The sequence below is a fragment of the Boleophthalmus pectinirostris genome, unplaced genomic scaffold (assembly GCF_026225935.1).
Source record: "Boleophthalmus pectinirostris isolate CB_2022bp ecotype Guang Dong unplaced genomic scaffold, ASM2622593v1 HiC_scaffold_14, whole genome shotgun sequence".
Classification (NCBI taxonomy): domain Eukaryota; kingdom Metazoa; phylum Chordata; class Actinopteri; order Gobiiformes; family Gobiidae; genus Boleophthalmus; species Boleophthalmus pectinirostris.
This window is the reverse complement of record NW_026571047.1, coordinates 33,094,635-33,120,273: the sequence shown is the minus strand read 5'-3', so window position 1 is coordinate 33,120,273 and position 25,639 is coordinate 33,094,635. Positions and strand designations below refer to the sequence as shown.

At 41.8% G+C, this 25,639-nt stretch overlaps 3 protein-coding genes across 3 annotated transcripts in view; 1 reads left to right on the top strand and 2 right to left on the bottom strand.

The window, feature by feature from the left end:
- Window positions 1-548: 548 nt before the first annotated feature.
- The window catches only part of cpxm2 (carboxypeptidase X (M14 family), member 2), a 42,652-nt gene continuing 17,561 nt past the window's right edge, over window positions 549-25,639 (top strand). The window contains exons 1-7 of the mRNA XM_055149932.1: window positions 549-650; window positions 12,192-12,331; window positions 17,292-17,376; window positions 19,435-19,585; window positions 19,765-19,853; window positions 20,427-20,550; window positions 21,476-21,672. Of these exons, the coding sequence (XP_055005907.1) occupies window positions 552-650; window positions 12,192-12,331; window positions 17,292-17,376; window positions 19,435-19,585; window positions 19,765-19,853; window positions 20,427-20,550; window positions 21,476-21,672 (885 nt within the window). The 5' untranslated portion in view covers window positions 549-551. The remainder of the gene's footprint in view (window positions 651-12,191; window positions 12,332-17,291; window positions 17,377-19,434; window positions 19,586-19,764; window positions 19,854-20,426; window positions 20,551-21,475; window positions 21,673-25,639) is intronic.
- Window positions 2,989-6,795, bottom strand: LOC129407895 (piggyBac transposable element-derived protein 4-like). The gene is made up of 6 exons (XM_055150467.1): window positions 6,564-6,795; window positions 5,763-5,840; window positions 5,528-5,620; window positions 5,177-5,269; window positions 4,826-4,918; window positions 2,989-4,736 (listed from the first exon to the last, which is right to left on the bottom strand). The coding sequence occupies exons 1-6, from the start codon at window positions 6,716-6,718 to the stop codon at window positions 3,185-3,187; spliced, it is 2,064 nt and encodes a 687-aa protein (XP_055006442.1). The 5' UTR covers window positions 6,719-6,795; the 3' UTR covers window positions 2,989-3,184.
- Window positions 23,407-25,604, bottom strand: LOC110165466 (zinc-binding protein A33-like). The gene has a single exon (XM_020930663.2). The coding sequence runs from the start codon at window positions 25,520-25,522 to the stop codon at window positions 24,119-24,121; it is 1,404 nt and encodes a 467-aa protein (XP_020786322.2). The 5' UTR covers window positions 25,523-25,604; the 3' UTR covers window positions 23,407-24,118.

The window sequence follows — 25,639 nt, the reverse complement described above, 5'->3', positions numbered from 1 at the left end:
CAGGACTGAAACAGGACTAAACGGGGACTAAACCAGGACTGAACCATGGCTAAACCGGGACTAAACCAGGACTGAACCAGGGCTAAACCGGGACTGAACTAGGAGTATACAAGGACTGAACTAGAACTAAACCAGAATTAAATCAGAACTAACCCAGGACTAAACAACAATTGTGATTCTGGTCTATAACATTGGACATGATGGACAAGTTGCTGTTACAAGTCAATTTAGCATATTAAGCGTTCGGCTCCAGTCAAACGAAGCTTACAGAGGCAAGCGGTTATTTGGAGCAGGTTTCTGGAGCCATATTAGGAAGAGGAATTTATTTACGAACAAAACAGTGAAATAAAAACCCCAGAATCATGTAGAGAGGGATAATACGAACATTTTAAGCCCAAAATGTCAATTCTCACTGCAGCAGGTATAGAGTGAGGGGTGATGGTTTTCCAATGAAAAGTGAATTGGAGCCAGAGTCGATGGAGCCAGAAGAACCATGTATATTTACGGTCTATGTGTATAATGCGGTGTTATGTATTTAAGAGTGTCCTCCGATGGGTCTGGAGAATCTGAAGATCGATGACTTCCAGCTCCACGCCTCCAGCACCAAACGCTACGGGCTCGGAGCTCACCGCGGACGCCTCAACATCCAGGTCAGTGCCCCCAACCCCCCCCCTCGTGTTCCTCTGTGTGTCAGATGCCCTCCCACCCTCTTGTATCCCTGTGTGTGCCAGATGCCCTCCCATTCCCCTGTAATGTCATTATCATACAGGTGAGTGTGCAGGTGTGTGGTGCAGCTGATGCCTCTCACTGGGCATTCTGTGTGTTCATAAATCAAAACGATCTTGGCACAATATGTAAATAAGTGCGGTCCAGACACGTCAAGAGGATTAAGACTTTAACCTCCTATGCCCAGGGCTTTATTCTCGAAATGAATCATGTATGATATTTTAACAAACAAGGTGTCATATAAAAGATTACTGTGGTTGTGAAATTCTGCAAATAAATCATACTGAGTGAGAGAAACTGAAGTTGAAACTTTGTTTTTTTGGATGGACATAACAAAAAATCTAATATTCACTGTAAGATCATTGTGGAAAACCTTTTTAAACACAACATTTCACATGTGATCAATATGTGTACAGAAATCAACTGGAAGGTCTCCAAGCTGGAAAGTATTATAGGGCTGTAACAATAACCAAAATATCGTGATATTGTATCGTCAAAGTTCTCACAGTATATTGAATTACAAGTCTCTTTGCTTAAATTAAGAGTTATGGTGCAGCAATAAAAATATCATAACGAGAGATTTGGATATTGTTACATCCCTAATCGTGAGCCTCCCCACCATATCACAGTAAATATCATGACAATATCGTGTCGTGTGACTTAGATATCGTTACACCCCTGTTGTCTTAATTACCCAACAAAACAAGCAAAAATTATGTGGTCACTTCGTGAAGATAAAAAATTACAGAAACACGACATTTGGTCTCGCTACTTTCACATTTCATTTTATTATGATATAGAAGCTGATTTTCTAACACGATATATCACAGTGCATGACACGGTTTACTAAAGGCTGCTGAGAATGTCCCCCCACAGCAGATACCCGTGTCCTGTCCAAAAGAAGGGGGCACCAGGAGGAAGGAAGTGAACGTTTCCGCAGAGAGAATGGGACGCTCGAGCCAGTATTCATGTGTACATTCATATTATAGTGGAGCACCAGTCACAACAAAATTGTCATTGTGTCCTTAGGCAAGGCACTTCACTCACCTCTGAAAGTGATGTGTGTGAGAGATGGTGGAGGTCGGAGGGGCCAATGGCACAGATTGGCAGCCTCGCTTCCGTCAGTCTGTGCAGGGCAGCTGTGGCTACTGTAGTATCTTATCACCACCGGGTTTGGAGTGAATGAATAATGAACTGTAAAGCGTCTTTGAGTGTCCAAAAAAGCTGATGCATTATTATTTAATTTCATTTATTTGTTTGTTTGAGCCAGGTACAACAAAATTTAAAAAACATTAACAAAAATAGTGATATATCCATGAACATATTTGGGACTTGGTGCTCAAAAGGAGTAGGATGAAGTTTAAAAAACTTATAGAGTCCTACCCGAACTGTTTTACATAATCACGTGGTTCACTTTTTTGTTTTAAATATTGCCTTTGGAGTGGCTACCTGTCATTATGCAGAAATATACACACATATATACAAAAACATATCCACATATACATACATAATGTACACACATATGTACATACATACATATATACATCATAGATATCCAGTACACATACTCAATATAAATGTTTATACAAATATGCATAACGCACATATACAAATGTGCAGAAACATATTTTCGTTTATGGTCGTAATAATAATGTTATCATAGGCACAAAGTTTATCGTTTATGATTGTACAAAATAAACAGTAATGAGAGTGAAAAATTTAGGGACTTTTTGTTTTCATTTATGGTCGTACAAACTAATAATAGTAATGAAGAAGGCACAAAGTTTATCGTTTATGATCATACAACATAAACATTTATGAGAATGAAAAATGTAGGGATTTTTTGTTTCCTTTTATGGTCGTTCAAATTAATAATAGTAATGAAGAAGGCACAAAAGTTTATCGTTTATGATTGTACAAAATAAACGGTAATGACAATGAAAAATTTTACAATTTTTGTTTTCGTTTATGATTGATTTCGTTTCGTAGATGGTGGAGGTTGGAGGGGCCGATGGCACAGATTGGCAGCCTCGCTTCCGTCAGTCTGTCCAAGGGCAGCTGTCGCTACAGTAGTATCAAACCACCACCGGGTATGTAGTGAATGAATAATGAACTGTAAAGCGTCTTTGAATGTCCAAAAAAGTGCTATATAAAACGGATGCATTGTTATTATTATGTGTACATTTTTTATGTATAAAAGCAAACAAGAGCAAAGTTATGCACCTTTGATTTCAGATTTTTATAGAAAACAGAAAAAAGTAATGATTTGAATAGTTTTGGCTTTATTTGACCACCAGGATACCATTTTCACACAGAATACTCCAGGCCAATAATAATAATAAATATATACAGGTAAAAAAATACAAGGGAAAAAAAAGATCTTTTATGCAACAGCTTAGACAAATAAAAAGTGAATTTAAAAAATGGATCAAACTATTTACACTATATACATTCAAGACTACATTTGGTGATTTTCATCGTGCCAGATTGTAAAACAGTTCTTCTGAGAGGTCAAACACAAAGGCACCTGGCATTTCCTACAGTGCACTGCCGTCTTTACCCTCTTCTCTCCTGCATCAAAGCACCTCCTGCAGTACTTTCTGGTCGACCCTGGATAATAAGTGGGCATGCAGGTGACCGAAGGAGTGACTGGCACGGCTGGAACGGAGCTCTTCGCATACTCCACGAGCTGCTCACATAAAGCTTCTCTGAACTTCTTCTGTGTTAATATCTTTGTACCAGTAGCCAGTGTCTTCTCAGTTTCACGGTACAGGATGTGGCTGTTGACAATTACGATGTCCAGAAAGTGGTAGAAAAGCGTTTTATACCACTTCATTGTCTTATGGTGGACAGTGTAAAAGCCGATAAGAGCATCTGATAATACTCCTCCCATGTTCTTGTTATAGTCCAGCACAGCATCTGGCACGGGGACGTTTTCTATGCTCCAGACACCCTGCGTTTTTATATTCCGGGGCACCGTTTGGCCACTGCTTGCCTTGTGCACCGAAGAGCACATGGCGACCTCCCGCTTGTCCATCCACTTGACAAACAAAAGGCTGTCCTTGCGTAACCAGCGAACATCACCCCTCCTCGCCTTTTTTGGGAGGTCGTTCACTGTCGTTGTGGGAAAACCAGGCAGATGTTTTCTGATCGTTCCACACGCTCCCATGTTCTTTTCTTTCAGCTCCAAAAACAAAGCAGGGCTGGTGTAAAAGTTGTCCACGTACAGAGTGTAGCCACTGCCAAGTTGATCGAACGGGAGAAGGTCCATAACGGAGGAGTAGCCCAGGCCGTGTTTGGATCGACTGTCACTTTTACCGGAATAGATAGAAAAGTTCCATGTGTACCCAGTGGTGGAGTCAGCTAAAACAAACAGTTTATAACCCCATTTTGTAGGCTTGTCTTTATTGTATTGTTTCATTCCAATCTTGGCTTTTGAAGCAACCATCCGTTCGTCAATAGAGATATTCTTGTCCGGTTGAAAATTGTCCATGCAAGCAGTCTGGATATCGGTGTACAGTGGCTTTAGCTTGAAAAGCCTATCGTACTCTGGGGTACCTCTCTTGCGGTCATTTTCTTCATCTTTGGAGGGGTCACTGAGATGAAGAGACCACAAAATAGCCTCAAATCTGGCCCGGGGCATCGTGTTGCCAGGAAAAGGGTTACCATAGGGGAAGCTTTTCCTCCAGTAATCAGGCTGTTCAGGAACTCCGCAGAGGCCAGTGTAGACAAGAATTGCCAGGAAAATGTAAAAGTCCTTGATGTCAAGTGGTTCCCAGGCATACTTCACACCAGCAAGCTTCCTCCTCTGTGCGTTGAGGTTTGTATTGTCTATGATCGTCTTCACAACAGAGGATGAAAAAAAAAGCTGAAACAGCTGCAAAGCGGTCCAAGAGGAAGTGGTGTCCAAGATCGGCCCAGGGGGGTTAGTTGGACGGAAGCAGAGGCTTTCTGGAGCGGTGTCCTCCTCGTTCCCGTTTCTCCAGCGATCATCAGAGTCGGAAGCACCACTACAAAACAAAGGACATACAGTCACTAATCTGAATCTACATTCCTGTTGTAAATTGGTAATGGTCACCAATTTAAGTGATGGCCTCACCTTGTCTGGGTCGTTTGCGGGGTTGACGGCTCGGCACCTTGCAGGGATTCACCGAAGGGACTTGGCTGGGGGGAGGGAGTTTTTCGTTCCCTTCTGAAAAGCATAACAATAGTCCTTAATTCAGAAAAGATAAAATAAAATAAATATTTGAATAGAACAATATCAAAAGCAGTTTATTTTTAATTATTTAAAACAAGGACAGTGCCCAGAAAACATTAGACTCTGAGAAAAGATGCCCTGTGCCAGATTAAGATACAAATTGCTTTCCAGTACTTTCCAGTTAGTCACTAATCTGAATCTACATTCCTGTTGTAAATTGGTAATGGTCACCAATTTAAGTGATGGCCTCACCTTGTCTTGGTTGTTTGCGGGGTTGACGGCTTGGTACCTTGCAGGGATTCACCGAAGGGACCTGGCTTGGGGGAGGGGCTTTTCTGTTCAATTCTGAAAAACATAACAATAGTCCTTAATTCAGAAAAGCTAAAATAAAATAAATATTTGAATACCACAATATCAAAAGCAGTTTATTTTTAATTATTTAAAACAAGAACAGTGCACAGAAAACATTAAACTCTGAGAAAAGATGCTCTGTGCCAGATTTTGCTACAAGATACTTTCCAGTACTTTCCAGTTAGTCACTAATCTGAATCTACATTCCTGATGTAAATTGGTAATGGTCACCAATTTAAGTGATGGCCTCACCTTGTCTTGGTCGTTTGCGGGATTGACGGCTTGGCACCTTGCAGGGATTCACCAGAGGGACCTGGTTTGGGGGAGGGGCTTTTCTGTTCAAATCTGAAAAACATAACAGTAGTCCTTCATTCAGAAAAGCTGCTTTCCAGTACTTTCCAATCAGTCACTAATTTGAATCTACATTCCTGTTGTACAGTAATGGCCACCACTTTGCAAATAAATTCATGTATTCATGTATTCTCACCTCCACCATGCAGCACTTCGTCTTATTGAGGCCTTTTTCTGAGAGGGGGGCTCATAGTCTTCATCAGATCCGTCACTGCTGTAGAACAAAAAACACAGTTCAAAAAAGCAAAAAACACAATCTATGCAATGTAAAATATATTGTAAAACAATGTTATACCAACTGTACTGTATAATTTACACTTATGTTCAAGTTTATTTTAAATCCAAGGTGGGGGGAGGTAAAGGGTCCTGTTTACCTAGGGCCCAGTGCAGGGAAGAGGGCCTTCACAACATTTTTTTCAGTAGTTAATATGTACCCACACTTCTAATTACGTATTTACCATCATTCATTGTTTTAGATGTGAGCTACAATGAGGGTGATCAGATTTTCAAAATAAAAGTGAGACACCCTCAGTTTGGGGTAGTTGGTAATAATAAAATGATCGAGTGCATGGATTGAGGAAAATTTATAAGCACTGGGACCATTCAGGACTAACATGTGAGTCAGTATAGTCACTTTTTCTCTGTGTGTATGCCATTTTTAAGCAGCTTTTCCGTATTTTACCAAACAAATGACAATTCATGCCCCTCTTTACAATTGGCAGGGATCAAATTGGTTAAAACTAGGGACACCGGGGACATTTCGTACATAAATCTGGGACAAATCAACGGTTTTGGATAAATCCTCTGGGACAGAGGACACAGGGCTAAAGTTGCACTGGTCCATGCGTTCTATGATTTAGCATCTATGTCACATATACAGACTAATGTAGCTGAAATACAAACTGATAAATGGGAACAGAATAAATAAAATAAATACCTTGTTTCAAATGGGAGCTCGTAATCAGAGTCTGAGGCGTCTTCATCATGAGTCGGAGCCATCAAGTCCGAGTCGTCCGAAGAGGAGTCCATTGGTATTTCATCAGTACTCGGGTCATTCTCAATTTGGTCTAAAACAGACTTCTCTGATGGCATCTTGCAAAAAGTACAAAAGTACAAAAAAAGCTGAAAGTAACCGCGCGCCGCAGGATATGAATGGACGCAGCTAGCCACGCCCCGTTCCAAACAGGAAGTTCGAACGCGAGCACTTCCGGCTCCTTCTGACCCCGCCTCTCATTGACTTACATTGGGATGTTGTTTTCCCTCTCTGTGTAACTGCTGCTGTGAGCCGCGTCATTTTAGTCTTAAAATGTTCACATTAACCCGCTTTACATGATCCCGAATCTCGCTAATTTGTCTCTAAATCAAGATATGAACATAAATAACGGACCAATCAGATGCCTTGATTCGCCGAGGTCGCTCCCGCTAACCTTAGCAACGGGTTTGATTGACAGCCAGTGCATTTCGTTGCTAAGTGAGACATTTTATTCGTTTATTTAACTCACGGAGCTTTTATAGTTATATGATTTAACTGTGTTGGCTGATTGTTCGTTAAGGAGTGAATCTAACAACTTTAACTTTCATCTCAGATAGACGAAAAAGTTACTTTTTTTTTTTTTTGTAAGTGGACCTTTTTAAATTATTATTATTATTATTATTATTATTACACACAACTGGGTGCATAAACTTGATACAACAAACATGGGTGTGTGTCGTCAACAGCTACAATTTGGGATGCGGGAACAACATTAACAGTAACAATACGATACAATACAATACAAATAAAGTGCATTTAGGAAGAGAAAAGTTCATAAAGTGCAGGGGTATTTCACACTTTTTGAGGTTTAGGTCCATTCATATATTTCACAGCTTTTATATATAATTTGAGCTCGTTTTTACCATAAGCAAAGTTAGGGGGACATTTCTGAATTTTACATTTGTGCATGTAAAATTTGGCAAGACATATTATTAAGTTTACACAGAGTTATTATTTTTTATTTTGTAGTAGTACACCAAAAATGATAACATCTCTGTTTAACAAGACTGGTAAACAAACAAACAACAAAATATGGAATTCATTCTGGGGATGGGTCAAAGATAAACTCGTGGGGTTACAATAACAGAGAGATTAGACCCAAGTATAGAGCGAGCAGACGTCCCTATTTACCCAGGACAGTTTTGAGCTCTGTTTCCCATGTGATTCGTTCCAGTTTTATACAAGAAAGTTCCCAGTGGTGCCCATTTCTGACCAATTTGATCCGGGTCAAAACAGGACTAACACAGGACTGAAACAGGACCAAATCAGGACTAAAACAGGACTAAAACAGGACTGAAACAGGACTAAAACAGGACTGAACCAGGACTAAAACAGGGCCAAATCAGGACTACAACAAGTCTGAACTAGGAATAAAACAGAACAAAAACAGGACTGAAACAGGACAAAATCAGGACTAAAACAGGACTGAACCAGGACTAAAACAAGCCTGAATGAGGACTAAAACGGGACAAAATCAGGACCAAATCAGGACTAAAACAGGACTAAAAACAAGAATGAAGCAGGACTAAAACAGGCCTAAAACAAGAGACTAAAACAGGACAAAAACAAAACTAAAACACGACTGAATGAGGATTAAAACAGGACTGAACCTGGACTAAAACAGGACCAAATCAGGACAAAAACAGGACTAAACTAATAGTCAGTCAGACTTTGAATTTTTACAGGTAATACTCTGTACTTTGCCTTATACACGACTTTGTAAGATTTGTACTTTCTCAATTGAATCTAATCAGTTCAAAAATGTAGTGGAGTAGAAAGTACAGATACCCACTCTCAAATGTAGTGAAGTAAAAGTAAACAGTAATTGTGATGGAAATGTAAATGTATATTGTGGAAAGATTTCTCTCAGTCTGTTTTTGTGTAAATGAATGTGATTTCTACTTGAAACCAGAACAGTCGTTAACATGTTTAAAAGCCCAACAGACACAACCGTCCCGCCCTCGAGAAGCTCTTTGTTGTCCTACCTGTCGTCAAATTTAAGTGGGCGCAAAGTAATACAAAAATTTGCACAAATCACTCTGTTTTGAGATGTATGCATGTGTGTTTCTGTGTAAATACCGGGGTGGGGTGACTGGAGAGGCTGTTGATCTCTGTAACAAAAATAAACCTTTGTCTGTATTCCAAAAACTGATCAGCCTTCTCAAATGGATTAATTATTTATCATAAAAAGGTAGTCCCCCCCCCCCCCCACAACAGTAAAGTACAGATATTAAAAATGTTTACTTTACTGCTGTTACTTTTTTATGTTCCACCACTGACAGATCAAAATACTGAAAGTTTTCTGCAGCTCATATGAAATCTAAACACTGACACGTTTTTATTTGGACCTAATAATCCGTGTGTCATTCGATCATTTGTTTTTCAATATAAAACTAAAAATAAGAAAATGGAAAAACAACACTTTTCTTCATTATTTGTCTCCAAAACCAAAATGAATAAACAGATAATGATTTGTTTTTTTCAGTTTTTGATTCTGTGTTTAAATGAAAAATGGAAAAAACAGATAACGGCCGTTTCCTGTTTATGTTACTTAAACTGAGATGCTGGACTGAACCAGGACTAAAAAGAGGTCTGGGACCAAACAGGAACCAGACCTGGACTGAGATCAGGACTTAGACCGGGACCAGACCAGGATTGAGGCCAGGGCCAGGACCAGGACTGAGACCAGGATCAGACCGGGACTGAGACCGGGACCAGACTGGGACCAGACTGGGACCAGATCGGGACTGAGACCGGGACTGAGATCGTGACTCGATCATGACCAGATCATGACTGAGACTGGGACGGAGACCAGGACCAGACCAGGACCAGACAATGACTGAGACCAGGACCAGACCCGGACCGAGACCTGGACTGACTGAGACCAGGACTGAGACCAGGACTGAAAATTATTTAGTCCTGTTTTAGTCCTGGTTCAGTCCTGGTTTAGTCCTGGTTCAGTCCTGGTTTAGTCCTGGTTCAGTCCTGGTTTAGTCCTGGTTCAGTCCTGGTTTAGTCCTAGTTCAGTCCGGCATCACAGTTTAAGTCACGGAAAAGGGAAACGGTTGTTATCTGTTTTTTCCATTTTTCATTTAAACACAAAATCGAAAACTGAAAAAAACAAATCTTTATCTGTTTTTTCATTTTGGTTTTGGAGACAAATAATGAAGAAAATTGTTGTTTTTTCATTTTCTTATTTTTGGTTTTATATTGAAAAACAAATGATGAATGACACACAGATTGTACCTTTTTGTCTTTTCTATTTATTTTGATGTCCATTAGTTACGCTTAAGATATCCTTTCTCTCTCCCTCTTCCCCTCTCTCCCTCTCTAAGCCTTCCTCCCCCTTCTCCACTTTTCTCTCTCTCTCTTCAGTCTTAGACAGGAGATCTCAACCTTTCAATCTATTTTTAATGGAAAACGTCAGAGTGAGCTTCAGTCCGACTCAGACCCGCAGAATGAGAGCTGACAGGGGCTGTGCGGTCTGACAGGGGCTGTGCGGTCTGACAGGGGCTGTGCGGTCTGACAGGGGCTGTGCGGTCTGACAGGGGCTGTGCTGTCTGACAGGGGCTGTGTGTGCGGTCTGACAGGGGTTGTGTGTGCGGTCTGACAGGGGCCGCTCGTCTCCATGGAGATGATGCTTTGTTCCACAGAGAGGCATTAAAGAGAAAGTGTTTTATTTTAATTCACACGTTGAACTAATCCTGTGTGGTCCTGCATTTGAGGCTTTAAAGCTCAGAAAATGTCAGATTTCACCTACCACCTATGTCCAAACTCAAACAAGACCGAACCAGGACTGAACCAGGACTAAACCAGGACTAAATCAGGACTAAACTAGGCCTAAACCAGGACTAAACCAGGACTGAACCAGGACTAAACCAGGACTAAACCAGGATTAAAACAGGATTAAAACAGGACAAAAACAGGACTAAAACAGGACTAAACCAGGACTGAATCAGAACTAGCCATGACTAAACTGGGACTAAAACAGGACTAAGTGAGAACTGAACCAGGACTAAATCAGCAGTGATTTTAGTGATATTATGATAATACAACCTTTATTTTTCCCACAGTGGGGAAATTCTGGATTTGCAACATACAGTATTTAAAACAACATTGAGCAAGTGTAAAAAAATGCGCTCTGAAGGGGGAGTGACTTAACACGGGGAGAAAAAGGAGGGAGGAGAGACTCAGAGCATCAAAAATGAATCTGAAAATTATTAATCCATTGTTTTGGGTGAATACAGCATTTTCAAAACAATAAAAGTTAAACACGGTGATATAAATATGTGATCTCTGTTATAAGGCGGTCTGACCTCTGACCTCTGACCTCTCTGTTCCAGGTCCAACGAAACATTTGTTCAAAACGACAGAACCAGTGAACATTTTCGCCATAACCTCCTTTTTTAGTGAGGTTCCAGCGGTTGTAGGAAAGAGTCTGAGCTCATTTAATTGAAAGCGAGTTGTGAGTGTTGAGTGTGCTGGGTTAGGTCCAGGACTTCTGGGCAAAGAAGAAAGTTTATGAAGTTGAGGTGAGTTAATGTTAGCAGCGAAATAGCCTAGCCAGAAATTATACGTTAGCCAGTCATTTCTAAATTAATACACTGTTAGGGTTCGGATTTAGACATTTCTCTCTGTTGTGGACATAAATAGCAATGGGAGAACGTGTAATGTGGCAAATTTGGAAGAATACATAAAGGAGATTAGCCGGTTTCACGTCGTAGAAATCGTGTGACCTCGCAGCATTAGGATTCGTCGCTCGACTGTAGGCAGGCACTTTTTTTATTTAACCAATCGCTGCTGTTTGGTTGTAATGTATAGGGTGACCAAATGTCCGTTTTTCCCCGGACATGTCCGTATTTTGCGTCATGTCCGGGGCGTCCAGGGTTTTTTTTTATAAAGTGATGCAAATGTCCGGGTTTTCAGTACCGTTCATTGGGTGCATTAAACTGAGCGGCTCTCATAGCGTCTGTGACTCAGAAGGAGCGAGCTGACACAAACAGTCGGTCAGTCTGCAACATACCGAAGCACTGCAACATACCGAAGCAGACTGACCGACTGTTTGTGTCAGCTCGCTCCTTCTGAGTAACAGAGAGCTACAAGAGACGCTCAATTTAATGGCTCCAGTGAAAGGAAATGAAAACCCGAACATTTCCATCACTTAAAAAAACAAACAAAAAAAAACGGACGGCCAAGACAGGACAGAAAAAATGGACATGTCCAGGCAAAAACAGATGTTTGGTCACCCTACTCTAGAGTATTCTGATTCCTGACCTAGTCGCTGGAGAGAAATTAAATTGAGAGGCGACACTAGGTGGCGCCAGCCTAACAGCTCCTCACCATTTGTACTGGTTTCTGATTGTCATTTTTACATGTAAATCAGACAGACCAACTTCCGTGCAGCTGCGGCTTGGACCCTGAACTAGAATTATGACATAGGCACTTACTATAGGGCGATCTGACCTCTCTGTGGTCAGACGGTCTTGTGTGAGGACGACCTGTGACCTGTGACCTGTGTCCTGTGTGTTTCAGGGCGGTCTGTACGAGGACGACCTGTACGACGGCGCCTGGTGCGCAGGCAGAGACGACGCGCTGCAGTGGTTGGAGGTTGACGCCCGCAGACTCACCCGCTTCACTGGAGTCATCACCCAAGGGCGCAGCTCCCTGTGGGCGTGAGTCCAGTCTGCACAACATGCTGTCTCTCTCTCTCTTTCCTCTTTCTCTCTTTTTCTCTTCTCTTTCACACACTTGCAGGCCCCTCTTCTTCTTTGTCCTCCCTCCTCTCCTCTCCTCTCTCTTCCTTCTCCTTTCTGATATTAGGAAACCTCTGTCTCTCCTCTTCCTTCTCTTCTCTCACTTTTCCTTCTTCTTTTTGACAACAGCAGGCATCTCTCTCTCATACTTTTTTGTTTCCCCTCTCTTCCTCTTCTCTCTCTCCCTCTCTCTCCTTCCTTTTGACACTTGCAGACCTGCTCCCTTTTTACATTGGCAGACCGCTCTCCCTCCTCTTCCTCCTCACCTCTTCCCTCTCTCTTCCTCTTCTTTCTATTTGACACTTGCAGACTTCTTTCGCTCTTGCTTCCCCTCTCCTCCTCCTCTTTCTCCCTCTCTCTCTCCTCTTTTTCCTCTCCTCCTTCTCCCTTCCTCTTCCTAGCAGACCTCTCTCCCTCCTCTTCATTCTTCCTTCTCTTCTCTCTCTCTTCCTTCTATCTCTCTCGTCTTCTCTCCTCCTCTTTGCCCATCCTCTCTTTCCCCTCCTCTCTCTCTCTCTGTTCCTCTTCTATCTCGCCTTCTCTCCTTCTGTCTCTTTCCTCTCCCCATTTCTCTCTTCCCCTCCTCCTCTCCTCCTCTCTCCTTTCTCTCGCCTTCTCTTCTCCTCCCTCTTTCTGGCCTCCTCTCTCTTTTCTCTCCTCCCTCTCTCGCCTTCTCTTCTCCTCTCTCTTTCCCCTCCTCTCTCTCCGCTCCTCCTTTCTCTCACCGTCTCTCCTCCTCTCTCTCATTCACATACTCCTCTCTCTCTTCCTCTCGCTCCTCCTCTCTCTCTCCACTTCTCCTCTCTCATCTTCTCTCCTCCTCTCTTTCTCCGGGCCTCCTCTCTCTTTCCTCTCCTCCTCTCTCTCGTCTTCTCTGTCTCTCTTGCCTTCTCTTCTCCTCTCCCTCCGCTCCTCCTTTCTCTCTGTCTTTCACTCTCTTTCTTTTTGACACTTGCAGACCTTTATCTCTCTTGTTTCCCCTCTCCGCCTCCTCTCTCTTTCACTCTCTTCTCATCCTCTTCTTCCTCTTCCTTCTTTTTGACACTCACAGACCTCTCTCCCTCCTCTCCTCCTCCCCCTCCTCTTCTTCCTCCTCTTCCTTCTTTTTGACACTTGCGGACCTCTCTCCTCGCTCTCTTCCTCCTCTCTCTCTCTCTTCTCCTCCTCCTCCTCTTCTTCCTCCTCTTCCTTCTTTTTGACACTAACAGGCCTCTGTAGTTCTTAATTGGTCGTTTTCTCACAGTCTCTTGAGTTCAGACCCTTACAGCACAAACCGCAGACAGATTCTCTCAGAAAAGATCCTCTGGAAACTCGCCTCAACCCCAGACCCGACTTAAATAAGAGCGATTCTCAAACTGTGGGACGCACTCCTTCAGGTGGGACTGAAAGGGTTTTTAACTCCACACACCTTCACGACAAAACATTTAGATAATTTCAGCCCTGGAATTTCCAATCTCTACTGAACTAAATGTAAAAGGAGCTGTTCATTGAAAACTAACACTTCATGACACCACAAGGTGGAACAGAGCATTTTGAGCTCTGGAGATGTAGACAGACTAATAGTAAAGGTTGAAACAAAACACAAGTCCAGGTCTGTTTTTGAGGAGGGAACAACATTATAACAGGACTTATAGCTCAGCAGAAATGATGTAGTCCACTTTTAGACCTGAATCCGTTTGTTCACTCTTTTTTCAAAATAAAACCAAAAATAAGAAAACAAAAAAAGAACAATTTTCTTCATTATTTGTCTCCAAAACCAAAATGAAAAAAACAGGTAACGATTTGTTTTTTCATTTGTCGCTTTGTGTTTACATGAAAAATGGAAAAAAAAATGGATAAAATGGACTAAACCAGCACTAAAACAGGTTCGGAGCGAGACCAGGACTGAGTCTGGGACCAGACCAGGACCAGGACTGAGACCGGGACTGAGGCCAGGACCAAACCAAAACTGAGACCAGGACTGAGACTGGGAACAGGACCAGGACTAAGACCGGGACTGAGACCAGGACCAGATCAAGACTGAGACCGGGAACAGACCAGGACTGAAAACGGTTTAAACATGGTTTAGTCCTGGTTCAGTCCTGGTTCAGTCCTGGTTTAGTCCTGGTTCAGTCCTGGTTTAGTCCTGGCTCAGTCCTGGTTTAGTCCTGGCTCAGTTCATTATCTGCTTTTTTCATTTTTCATTTAAACACAAAATTGGAAACAGAAAAAACGAATCATTATCTGTTTTTTTTTATTTTGGTTTTGAAGACAAATAATGAAGAAAATAGTTGTTTGTTGTTGTTTTTGTTTTCTTATTTTTGTTTTTATTTTGAAAAATGAATGAATGAATGATACACGGATTGACCTGGTTTAGCTCCAAATTAGACTCATTTTTCAAAATAAAGCCAAAAGTAAGAAAACGAAAAAAAAATGTTCTTCATTATTTGTCTCCAAAACCAAAATGAAAAGAAAAGATGATGATTTGTTTTTTCAGTTTCCGATTACTGTATGTGTTTAAACGAGTAATGGAAAAATGAAAAAACAAATCATTATCCATTTTCCATTGTGGTTTTGGAGACAAATAATGAAGAAAATTGTTTTCTTATTTTTGGTTTTGAATTGAAAAACAAATGAACGGATAATACACGGATTTGTTATGGATGAGGTTTTGATCTGGTGGGACTAGGAAAGCCAAATCTTTTTCTTTCTTTTTTTAAAATGGTATTTGTTGTGCAACTTTCTGCTCTAATATTTGAACAAAGATACTGTGTTGTAATTTAATTTTAATTGAATTTTAATTGTAATTTTATTGTAATTTTATTTTGTTTTTAATTTTAATTTAATTGTAATTGTAATCTAATTGAATTTTATTTTATTGTTTTTATTATTTTTATTTTATTGTTTTTATTTATTTTATTTTATAGTTTGTATTGTTTTTATTTATTGTATGTTATTTATTTATTTATATATATATATTTTTATCACGCATTTTATCAAAACATTAAAAAATGACAATGAACCACTTATACATTAATGCTAAAGTGAAACGGAACTATTAAGAAGACTAGAGGTTGAATTATTGTGTCAGATGCCCTCCCAGCTGACTCTTATACAACATTTTGAGAGTTGGTTTTTCTCATTTTAAACATATAATATTTTGTCTTAAATCATTAATCGTTGTGGCAACAGTCTTAATTTCTCAAAGTTCGGAAACCCATGGATATTCCAGTGTCAGATGCCCTCCCATTCCCCTGTATCCCTGTGTGTCAGATGCCCTCCCATTCCCCTGTATCCCTGTGTGTCAGATGCCCTCCCACCCTCGTATATCCCAGTGTGTCAGGTGCCCAAAGTCAAACCAAATCCAGGTCAGTATTGATGTATAAATAGGTTTAATCTCCAGTGTTTGATGTGGTGCTCGTGCAGTTTGTCCATCTGTCCCTGTGACCAGAGAGCGCGTGGTTCAGACTCACCAGGAGAGGGCGCTGTGATGTGGTTCCGACTCACCAGGAGAGGGCACTGTGGTTCAAACTCACCAGGAGAGGGCGCTGTGATGTGGTTCAGGCTACATCCACACGACAACATTCCTGGATTTTTTATTTTTTTATTTTTTGCTGGTTGAAAAAAATTTGCATCCATACACATGTCGGATCAATAAATATTCACGTTCAGACAACAACGGAGCAAACAAAGTGAAAACGTTGTGATACATCTGCCACACCAGTATGTGGCGCTGTTAACAATGATAATAATATTTAATAATGCAAATCTCATCACTGTTTTTTTTTTTACTTTAAGGTAATTTAGCCGATTTTAGATGTATCCCAGAAATATCGCCGTTTTGTTTTGTAAACGTTAAACACAAGTTTTCATTTTTAGCCGTAAGATTTGGATGAGAATTATTAGAATAACTTGGTCTCAAAATCCAACAGTTTAATTACCCGTGTGTAATCTTTGTTATTGATCCGTGTGCATAATCTGCGTGGTGTGTGTTTTTAGCATTAGCACTAACAGATTGTCTCGGTTTCTGGGCGACAGGAGCAACTCTGTAGGCTGCACCTGTCACACTGCATCGGAGGACCCTGGCGATGACGGGGTCGTGACGTCAACATTTTCCAAAAGCGATGGTTTGCTCGTCCACATGACAACATGACGCCGGCGTTCTCAGATTTCTCCACTCTTCTCAAAAAACATTGTTTTCGCCGAGCCAAAACACCAGCTCCGTGTGGACAAAAGACCAAAACAAATAAAAACTTCACTTCACTTTGACCAAAACACGTTGTTGTGTGGACAGGCCCTCAGACTCACCAGGAGGGGGAGCTGTGGATCTGGTGCAAACTGCTGTTGTCAGAAAACACTGTATTCCACCTTGTGAGGTCATGTGGTCATACAGGAAGTGCACACCTTCACTGGAATCATTTTAATTATTTCAACTCTGGAATTTCCCATCTCTACTGAACTAAAGGTAAAAAAGAGCTGTAAACCTGAAAACTACCGCCTGATGACATCACAAGGTGGAACAGAGCATTTTGAGCTTTGGAGATGTAGACAGACTAATAATAAAGAGTTACTCAAACATGTGAATGAAACAAAACACAACTCCAGCTCTGTTTTTCAAGAGGAAACAAAATTATAACACGACTTATACTTCACAAGAGTCAGTTTTGTGTAATACAGGACCTTCAAACATCATATTCCACTATAATTTTCTGACCTGCCCTCCAGCTCAGTTTAAACTAGAGTCTCTAACCTAAAGTTTCAGGCTGAAATACCAAAGTTTAAATGAGTTTTCTTCAGCTTTAACCCTGTGATCCTTTTGTTTTCCCGTGGGCTTCTCCTTGTATCTTTTTTTAAATATTATTATATTAAACAGCACTTTCTCGTGTTCGTCTCTTCACAGGAGCGACTGGGTGACCTCGTATAAAGTCATGGTCAGTAACGACAGCCACTCGTGGACGATGCTGAAGAACGGCTCCAAGGATCTGGTGAGTTTAACAAAAAGGAAAATACAGTGAAGTCGCAAGCGGCATCGAACGGCCAACCCGGCATTGACTCAGGATGGATCTGACGCTCCTCATGTCTCTGTGTTATTATAACTTTAATTCCGTAGACGTGCAAACAAACCAGGACTAAACATGACTGAACCTGGACCAAATCAGGACTGGACCATGACTAAACCAGGTTGAAACATGACTGAACGAGGACTAAATCAAGAATAAAGGAGGACTAAACCAGACGTAAATGAGGACTAGACCAGGACTAAACCAGGTCTAAGCATGACTGAACTAGGACTAAACCAAGACTGGACCATGACTAAACCAGGTCTAAATCAGGACTAAACATGACTCAACCAGGACTAAACCAGGTCTAAACCAGGTCTAAACCAGGACTAAACATGACTCAACCAGGACTAAACCAGGACTAAAGGAGGATTAAAGCAGGACTAAATTAGACCTAAATGAGGTCTAGACTAGGACTAAACCAGGACTAAATCAGTACTAAAGGAGGATTACAGCAGGACTAAATCAGACCTAAATGAGGACTAGATCAGGACTAAACCAGGTCTAAACATGACTGAAGCAGTACTAAAGCAGGACTGGATCGAGACAAAACCAGGTCTAGACCGGTTCTAAACCAGGTCTAAACTAGGTCTAAACCAGGTCTAAACCAGGACTAAACCAGGACTAAACCAGACCGAAATGAGGACTGTACCAGGAACTACTTAGAAACGACTTTAGAGCTCCCAGTTGCTTCCGTGCTGCAGGTTGGAGACTCCTGTACATGACATCACAAGTTGGAACAGTGTGTTTTCCGTTTGAGAGAAGAACTCAGTGTAACTGTTCAGGGTTTGTGCGTTAAACATGTGAATGAAACGAAACACAACTCCAGGTCTGTTTATATTTGTGATGAGGAAACAGATCTCATGTCGGTGTAATATCGTCTCTTTACACCCGCAGGAGCAGATGCAGAACTCATCTCAGACTCTTGAATCCAGAGTCAATGAAATCCTCAAATAAACATGAAAATACCAGAGGAGAACCACAGCAGCTGTTTGTCCCATCGGCCCATAAACAGCAGAATTATGAGCACGAATAAAAGCTAAAAAATATTGTTAAAAAAATATCTCTCAGAATCAAAAACGTACAAAAATATTTAAAGAAATGTAATGGAAAAATAATACTGCACTGGTCTAATAATAATAATGTATAAGAGCCAAAAACAATAAAAGAACCAGGACTAGACCAGGACTAGACCGGGACTAAACTGGGACTAAACCAGGACTAGACCAGGACTGAATCAGTACTAAATGAGAACTTAAGTAGGAGGAATGTAAACAGACCACACACCATTAAAGCAGGACTAAATCAGACCTAAATGGGGACTAGATCAGGACTAAACCAGGTCTAAACATGACTGAAGAAGGACTAAAGCAAGACTGGACCAAGACTAAACCAGGAATAAAACAGGACTAAATCAGAAATAAAACAGGGCAAGGCCAGGACTAAACCAAGACCAAAAGAGGACTAAATCAGGAATAAACCAGGACTAGATCAAAACTACACCAGAACTAAACCTAGGTCTAGGTCTAAACCAGGTCTAAATCAGGACTAAACTAGGACTAAACGAGGTCTAAAAGAGCACTGAATCAGGAATACACCAGGAATAAACCAAGACTAAACCAGAACTAAACTAGGACTAAACCATGACTAGGTCAGGACTAAACCAGGACTAAACCAGGTCTAAAAGAGCACTGAACCAGGACTAAACCAGGACTAAACCAGAACTAAACTAGGACTGAACCATGACTAGGTCAGGACTAAACCAAGACTAAACCAGGTCTAAAAGAGCACTGAACCAGGACTAAGCCAAGGCTAAACAAGAACTAAACCAGGACTAAATCACGGCTAAACCAGAACTAAACCAGAACTAAATCATGGCTAAACAAGGTCTAAACCAGGACTAAACTAGGACTAAACCAGGACTAACGTACAAGTAATAAAGAGTAAATAATAACAATAAAAGTGTTGTGTTTGTCTCAGTAGATTTTTAAGGGAAACTGGGAGAAGGAAATCCCGATCCAGAACCTGTTCCCGAGTCCCGTCGTGGCTCGGTACCTCCGGATCAACCCCCAGACCTGGTACCACAAGGGCGGGGTCTGTCTGCGGGCTGAGGTCCTGGGGTGCCCTCTGCCAGGCAAGTGTGTCAGATGCCCTCCCATAAACCGAAAGTGGTCTAAAGTAACTGTACTGATGACTAAACTAGGGACTAAACCAGGTCTAACTTTGGTCTAACCAGGACTGAGCCGTGTGTCAGATGCCCTCCCGTCCTCACTTGTATATTTATTTATATTTTTGTTTCTTTTGTGACCACAGATCCCAATAATTATTACCACCGAAGGAACGAAGTCATCACCACAGACGAGCTGGACTTTAAACACCACAACTACAAAGAGATGAGGCAGGTAGGAACTAAACCAGGACTAAACCGAGACTAAACTGGGTCTAAACATGACTGAACCAGTACTAAACCAGAACTGAATCAGGAGTAGATCAGGACTAAACCAGGACTAAAGCAGTATTACACCAGGACTGCACAAGGACTAAAAATCAGGAATAAACTAGGTCTGAATCATGACTAAACCATGTCTAAACATGTCTGAACCAGGACTAAAGCAGCACTACGCCATGACTGCACCTGGAACTAAAAAACAGCAATAAACCAGGCCTGAACAAGGACTAAACCAGGATTGAACCAGGACTAAACCAGGTCTAAAAACAGCACAAAAAAAAAAAAAAAAAAACAGGTCTGAAGCAGGACTAAACCAGGATTAATCTAAGACTAAACCAGGTCTAAACATCTCTGAACCAGGACTAAACCAAGTCTAAACATGACTGAACCAGGACTGAACCAGGACTAAAAACAGGACTAAACCAGAGGAGCAGAGGGTCAGAGGGTTGGAGGGTCAGAGGAGTAGAGGAGAGGGTCAGAGGGTTGGAGGGTCGGGGGGTCAGAGGATTGACTTTGCTGTTTGCAGTTGATGAAGGTGGTGAATGAGATGTGTCCAAACATCACTCGGATCTACAACATCGGGAAGAGCTTCAGCGGACTCAAACTGTACGCCATCGAGATCTCAGACAATCCTGGAGAACACGAAGTCGGTGAGAGCAGAGGACTAAACCAGGACTAGACCAAGACCAAATCAGGACCAAACTAATAAGTGACTAAAACAGGACTAAACCAGGACTAAACCAAGAATAAACCAGGAATAGAGTGGGATTAAAGCAGAACTACACTAGGTCTGAACAAGGCCTGGACCAGGACTAGACCAGGACTAGACCAGGACTAGACCAGGACTAGACCAGGACTAAACCAGGACCAATCCAGAACTAAACCAGGTGTAGACATGTACCGGACTAAACAATGATTAAATCAGGACTAAACCAGGACTACACCAGAACTAAACCTAGTCTAAAACAGGAATAGGGTGGGACTAAAGCAGGACTAGACCAGATCTAAACCAGATGTAGACATGTACTGGACTAAATGATGATTAAACCAGGACTAAATCAGGACTACACCAGAACTAAACCAAGAATAAACCAGGAATATAGTAGGACAAAAGCAGAACTACACCAGGTACGAACAAGGTCTAAACCAGGACCAAACTAATAAGTGTAATACCAGAATAAATAATGACTAAATCCAGAGAAGACAAGAACTAAATCAGGACTAAATCAGGACTAAACCAGGACTAAACCAGAATTAAACCAGGTATAGACATGTAACAAACTAAACAATGATTAAATCAGGACTGAACCAGGACTAAACAAACTAAACTAAACAAAGAATAGACCAGGAATAGAGTGGCACTAAAGTAGGACTACACCAGGTCTGAACAAGGACTGGACCAGGACTAAACAGGGACTTTACTGGGATTAAAAGAGACTTAATCATAAAATTCAACCAAAATCACAATTTGAAAATTCACAATAAGTAAATAACTAAATCTGCGTTTATTTAGGCTGCGTAAAATCCTCTTTGAGCACTGAACCTCCCTGTGTCTCCATGCTCCGTGTCCACTAGGGGAGCCAGAGTTTCGATACACGGCCGGTTCCCACGGTAACGAGGTGCTGGGCCGCGAGCTCCTCCTGCTGCTGATGCACTTCCTGTGTGTGGAGTACCTGAACGGAAACCCAAGAGTGCGCCACCTGGTGGACGAGACCAGGATCCATCTGCTGCCGTCTGTCAACCCCGACGGATACGAGAAGGCCTATCAGCTGGTAGGTACGGCCCTCTCTCCTGAGTGAAATGTGCAACTCTTTAATTATTTCTACTTCAATCTGGAAGTGTTCGAAACCAGTGATCAATTAGCCAGGCTGGCGCCACCTAGTGCCTCCGCTCAATTTCATTTCCCTCCAGTGACTAGGTCCGGAATCAGAATACACTACACTACATTACATTACATACGTCACGACCAAAAAGCAGCCATTGGATAAATGATAAAAAAGTACCCACCTACTGTCGAGTGAACGAATCCTAATGGTGCGAGGTCAAGCTGTTTCCACAAAGTGAAACCGGCTGATGAATCAGGCTAGTGACCAATAGGGGTGTGCAAAAATATTGAAATATCAATACATCATTTAATGTGATGATCAGAGGCGGCGCTGCTATTAGGCAAAAGTAGGCAGCTGCCTTGGGCCCCCAAACCTGTAGGGGCCCCCAACCAACTGCCCTCAGTGCCACTAATGGCCGAGGCCTCAGAGAAATTAGATTTTCTCTCAATATGACATTAAATGACAGTAGTTTACTTTTAAACAATAATCATAGGAAAAATAATAATAATCATATGCAGTGGATGTAAACAAAAATGTCATTGCACAAGCAAAAGAATAAAACTACTTTCAGTTTCAGTTCAGTTTTGTTTACAGCACTTTGGTCGACTGTGTTGCTCTAGCAGTGTGTGTCGTAGTGTAGTGCTCTAGAAATCAAACTGAGTTGAGTCGAGAAATAATTAATTTGCGAAGCCTGATGAGTTTTTGGAATACACTCCTTTTTACACATGCTGACGTAAGGTGACCAAATTTACCAATAAGAAAACGAAAAAACAACTATTTTGTTCATTATTTGTCTCCAAAACCAAAATGAAAAAACGGATAACGATTTGTTTTTTTCCAGTTTTCGATTTTGTGTTTAAATGAAAAATGGAAAGAACGGATAACGGCCGTTTTGAGTTTAAGTGACTGAACCAGGACTAAACCAGGACTAAACCAGGACTGAACCTGGACTAAACCAGGACTGAACCTGGACTAAACCAGGACTGAACCAGGACCAAAACAGGACTGAACCAGGACTGAACCAGGACTGAACCAGGACTGAATCAGGACTGAACCAGGTCCGGGACCAGACTGGAACCAGACAGGGACTGAGACCAAGACTTAGACCGGGACTAGGACCGGGACTGAGACCGGGACCAGACCAGCACAGAAAACGGTTCAGTCCTGGTTTAGTCTGGCATCACAGTTTGAGTCACGTAAACGGGAAATGGCTGTTATTCGTTTTTTCCATTTTTCATTTAAACACAAAAAAACTGAAAAAAATAATCAATAGCTGTTTTTTCGTTTTCTTATTTTTTGTTTTATTTTGAAAAACGAATGAATGACTGATGTCCCCTGTCTCTGCAGATTTATCCAAAATCATTGATTTGTCCTAGTTTTATACAAGAAATGTCACTATTTTTGACCAATCTGATCCCTGCCAACAGTAAAGAGAGGCATAAATTATAATTTTTTTTAGGTAAAATATAGAAAAGCTGCTTAAAATTTACCAAAAACACAAAGAAAATGTGACTATACTTACTCACATTAGTGCCGAGCGCATAACAATTTTCTTTAATTACGCACTCGTTTCACAATTTTATTATTACCAACTAAAACAAACTGGGAATGTTCCCAGGTTTTATTTAGAAAATGTGGTCACTCTCAGGCAGAAATCACATTCATTTACACAAAGCCAGATTGAGAGAAATCTTTTATTCACATTACAAATTTCCATCAGAAACGTATCTATCTTCATGGAGACCAAAGCAGACCAAGTTACAGGTCAGATCTGTGGAGAGGCGACCCTGCTCACGGTCAGAATGCCTGTTTTTATTTGTGAGCTATAAAATCACCCATACTTGCATAAATGTAAGGCAGAGCTAAGTGAAACAGGAGAAAAAATAATCGCAATTTTTTCCCCCATATTGATCTTGGTGTTGGGGAAATTGGTGTTCGAAGCGAAAAGAGTGTTTAATTTATTTAGGCTATTAAAACATGTAATGAAAATGATTCATTAATTTGGTCATTTTTATAACTATGCCAACACATAAAACACATTCACAACACAATATATAAAAAATAAACCACTTAAACATCATGTGACCAAAACTTGAACTGATCTGATTATTGTAAATTAGTTCTCGTCCCAACCCTGCTGAGCTGGTTTGATCTCAAGATTAACATGTGGCATTAAAACAGTCCAAGGTGTGGCACATTTGAAGAGAGAGATCTGACAGACAGCTGCTGATTGTGTCTGTGTGTAAATACAACTGACAAAACTAGAGATTAACAAGCAAGATGAAACTAAGGGGTTACATGAAAGGATGAAGATAAAATAAAGCATTTTTCATTGTATGATATTTCAGATAAATGTCTCAGAGACCTGGTTTAGTCCTGGTTTGATCCTGGTTTAGTCTTGGTTTAGTCCTGGATCAGATCTGGCACAGATCCTGATGTTGTTTGTTTGACACTCAGCAGCAGCGGTGGGTCCCACATAAAAAGATGGGAACAGTTTCTCTTTGGGAATGTCTTTATGAGTGTAAATAAGAGACATGTCACTGAAGTCATAGAAGGAAACTGTCCCACTGTCACAGTCCAACTGGACTCGGACTTTCTGGGGTTGTTGTTTTAATTTCACTGTCCCATTACCAGTGTAGTATTTGTCTGTGAAATGTTCTAAAGACCAATATCCAGTGTCTGGCAAAAGAACTGTTTCCCTGTTGACTGACTCTTTAACAACACCTAGTGCCCAGAAACTGTAGTCCCCCATCTCCACGTCCCAGTGGTGCCTCCCAGAGCTGAAACCTTCAGAACCCAAAACTATAGAATATCCAGAGAATCTCTCTGGATTCTTGGGGACCTGGAGAGAAGCGTCTGCCCAGGCCAAAGAGGTCAGATTGTCCGACAGACTGAGACATGGATGTGCAGTGTTTGGGTCCAGAACCACAGGACTGTCCTGGACCATCTCTTCCATCTTCTTCCAGACCCTGTAGGCCAGGTTTCCCAGGACTTTGGCCTGGTTTAGGAGCAGTCCGGGCCCCAGAGGAGGGAGGGGGTCTGGGGCCTCTTTGGTGCTCTGCGCTGGGCTGTAGGAGCGGAGGAAATCCTCGGCTTTCTTCTCCAGCTGCTTCTCCAGCTCCTGGATGTTCTGCTCCAGAGAGGCCAGTGTCTCTGTGAGCCTGCCCAGCTGAGAGGCCATGTTCTGGGCTTGTCTGCTCTGCTCCTCCCTTAGCGTGGAGAGCTGGAGCTCCTCCTCCTCCTTGAGGAACCTGTGTAAACGATCAAACTCTGCTCTGATGTTCCTCTCACAGAGCTCAGCCTGTCTGTGCGCGTGCTGCTGTGTCTCTCTGTAGCTCTGCTCCAGAGTCTGGGCCTCTGCTCTGTGCCTCCTCAGATCCTCCACCTGAGACTGGAGCTGCTCCTTCAGGTCCCTCTCTGCCTGCTCCAGAGGCACCACCGTGTGCTCCTTGTGCTCAGAGAACTCACACACAGGACACAGGAGCCGGGTCTCGTCTGTGCAGAACAGAGGGGGCACCTCTGGGTGAGAGCTGCAGACTGCAGCTCTGTCCTGTGACTTCAGTTTGTCACTGAAAGTTATACACAGCTCCTTTAAGGCAAAGTTTATAAGAGTACCATCTTTAGAAGACTTCCTCCTGCAGACGGGGCAGTTCTGGGTGTTGTTCTTGTCCCAGTATTTATGCAGACAGTCGGAGCAGAAGCTGTGGTTACAGCCCAGAGTCACCGGCTCTTTAAAGGTCTCCAGACACACAGCACAGGTCAGATAGTCCTCCACTGCTGCAAACTCCTCAGTCATCTCTGCTCTGGACTTCCTCTGAAAAAACTCTCGGTTTAAGTGATATCAAGGTAGAGTCGGCAGGTTTATTTTCACTTCCTGATTCAGTTGTCAGACGCATTACAGCAGCAGCAGGGA

Coding starts and splice junctions, on each gene's coding strand:
- LOC129407895 (XM_055150467.1), bottom strand. CDS start 6,718: ATGCCATCAGAGAAGTCTGTTTTAGACCAAATTGAGAATGACCCGAGT. Junction 5,270..5,527: donor CCGCAAACGACCAAGACAAG/GTGAGGCCATCA, acceptor TATGTTTTTCAG/AATTGAACAGAAAAGCCCCT. Junction 4,919..5,176: donor CCGCAAACAACCAAGACAAG/GTGAGGCCATCA, acceptor TATGCTTTTCAG/AAGGGAACGAAAAACTCCCT.
- LOC110165466 (XM_020930663.2), bottom strand. CDS start 25,522: ATGACTGAGGAGTTTGCAGCAGTGGAGGACTATCTGACCTGTGCTGTG.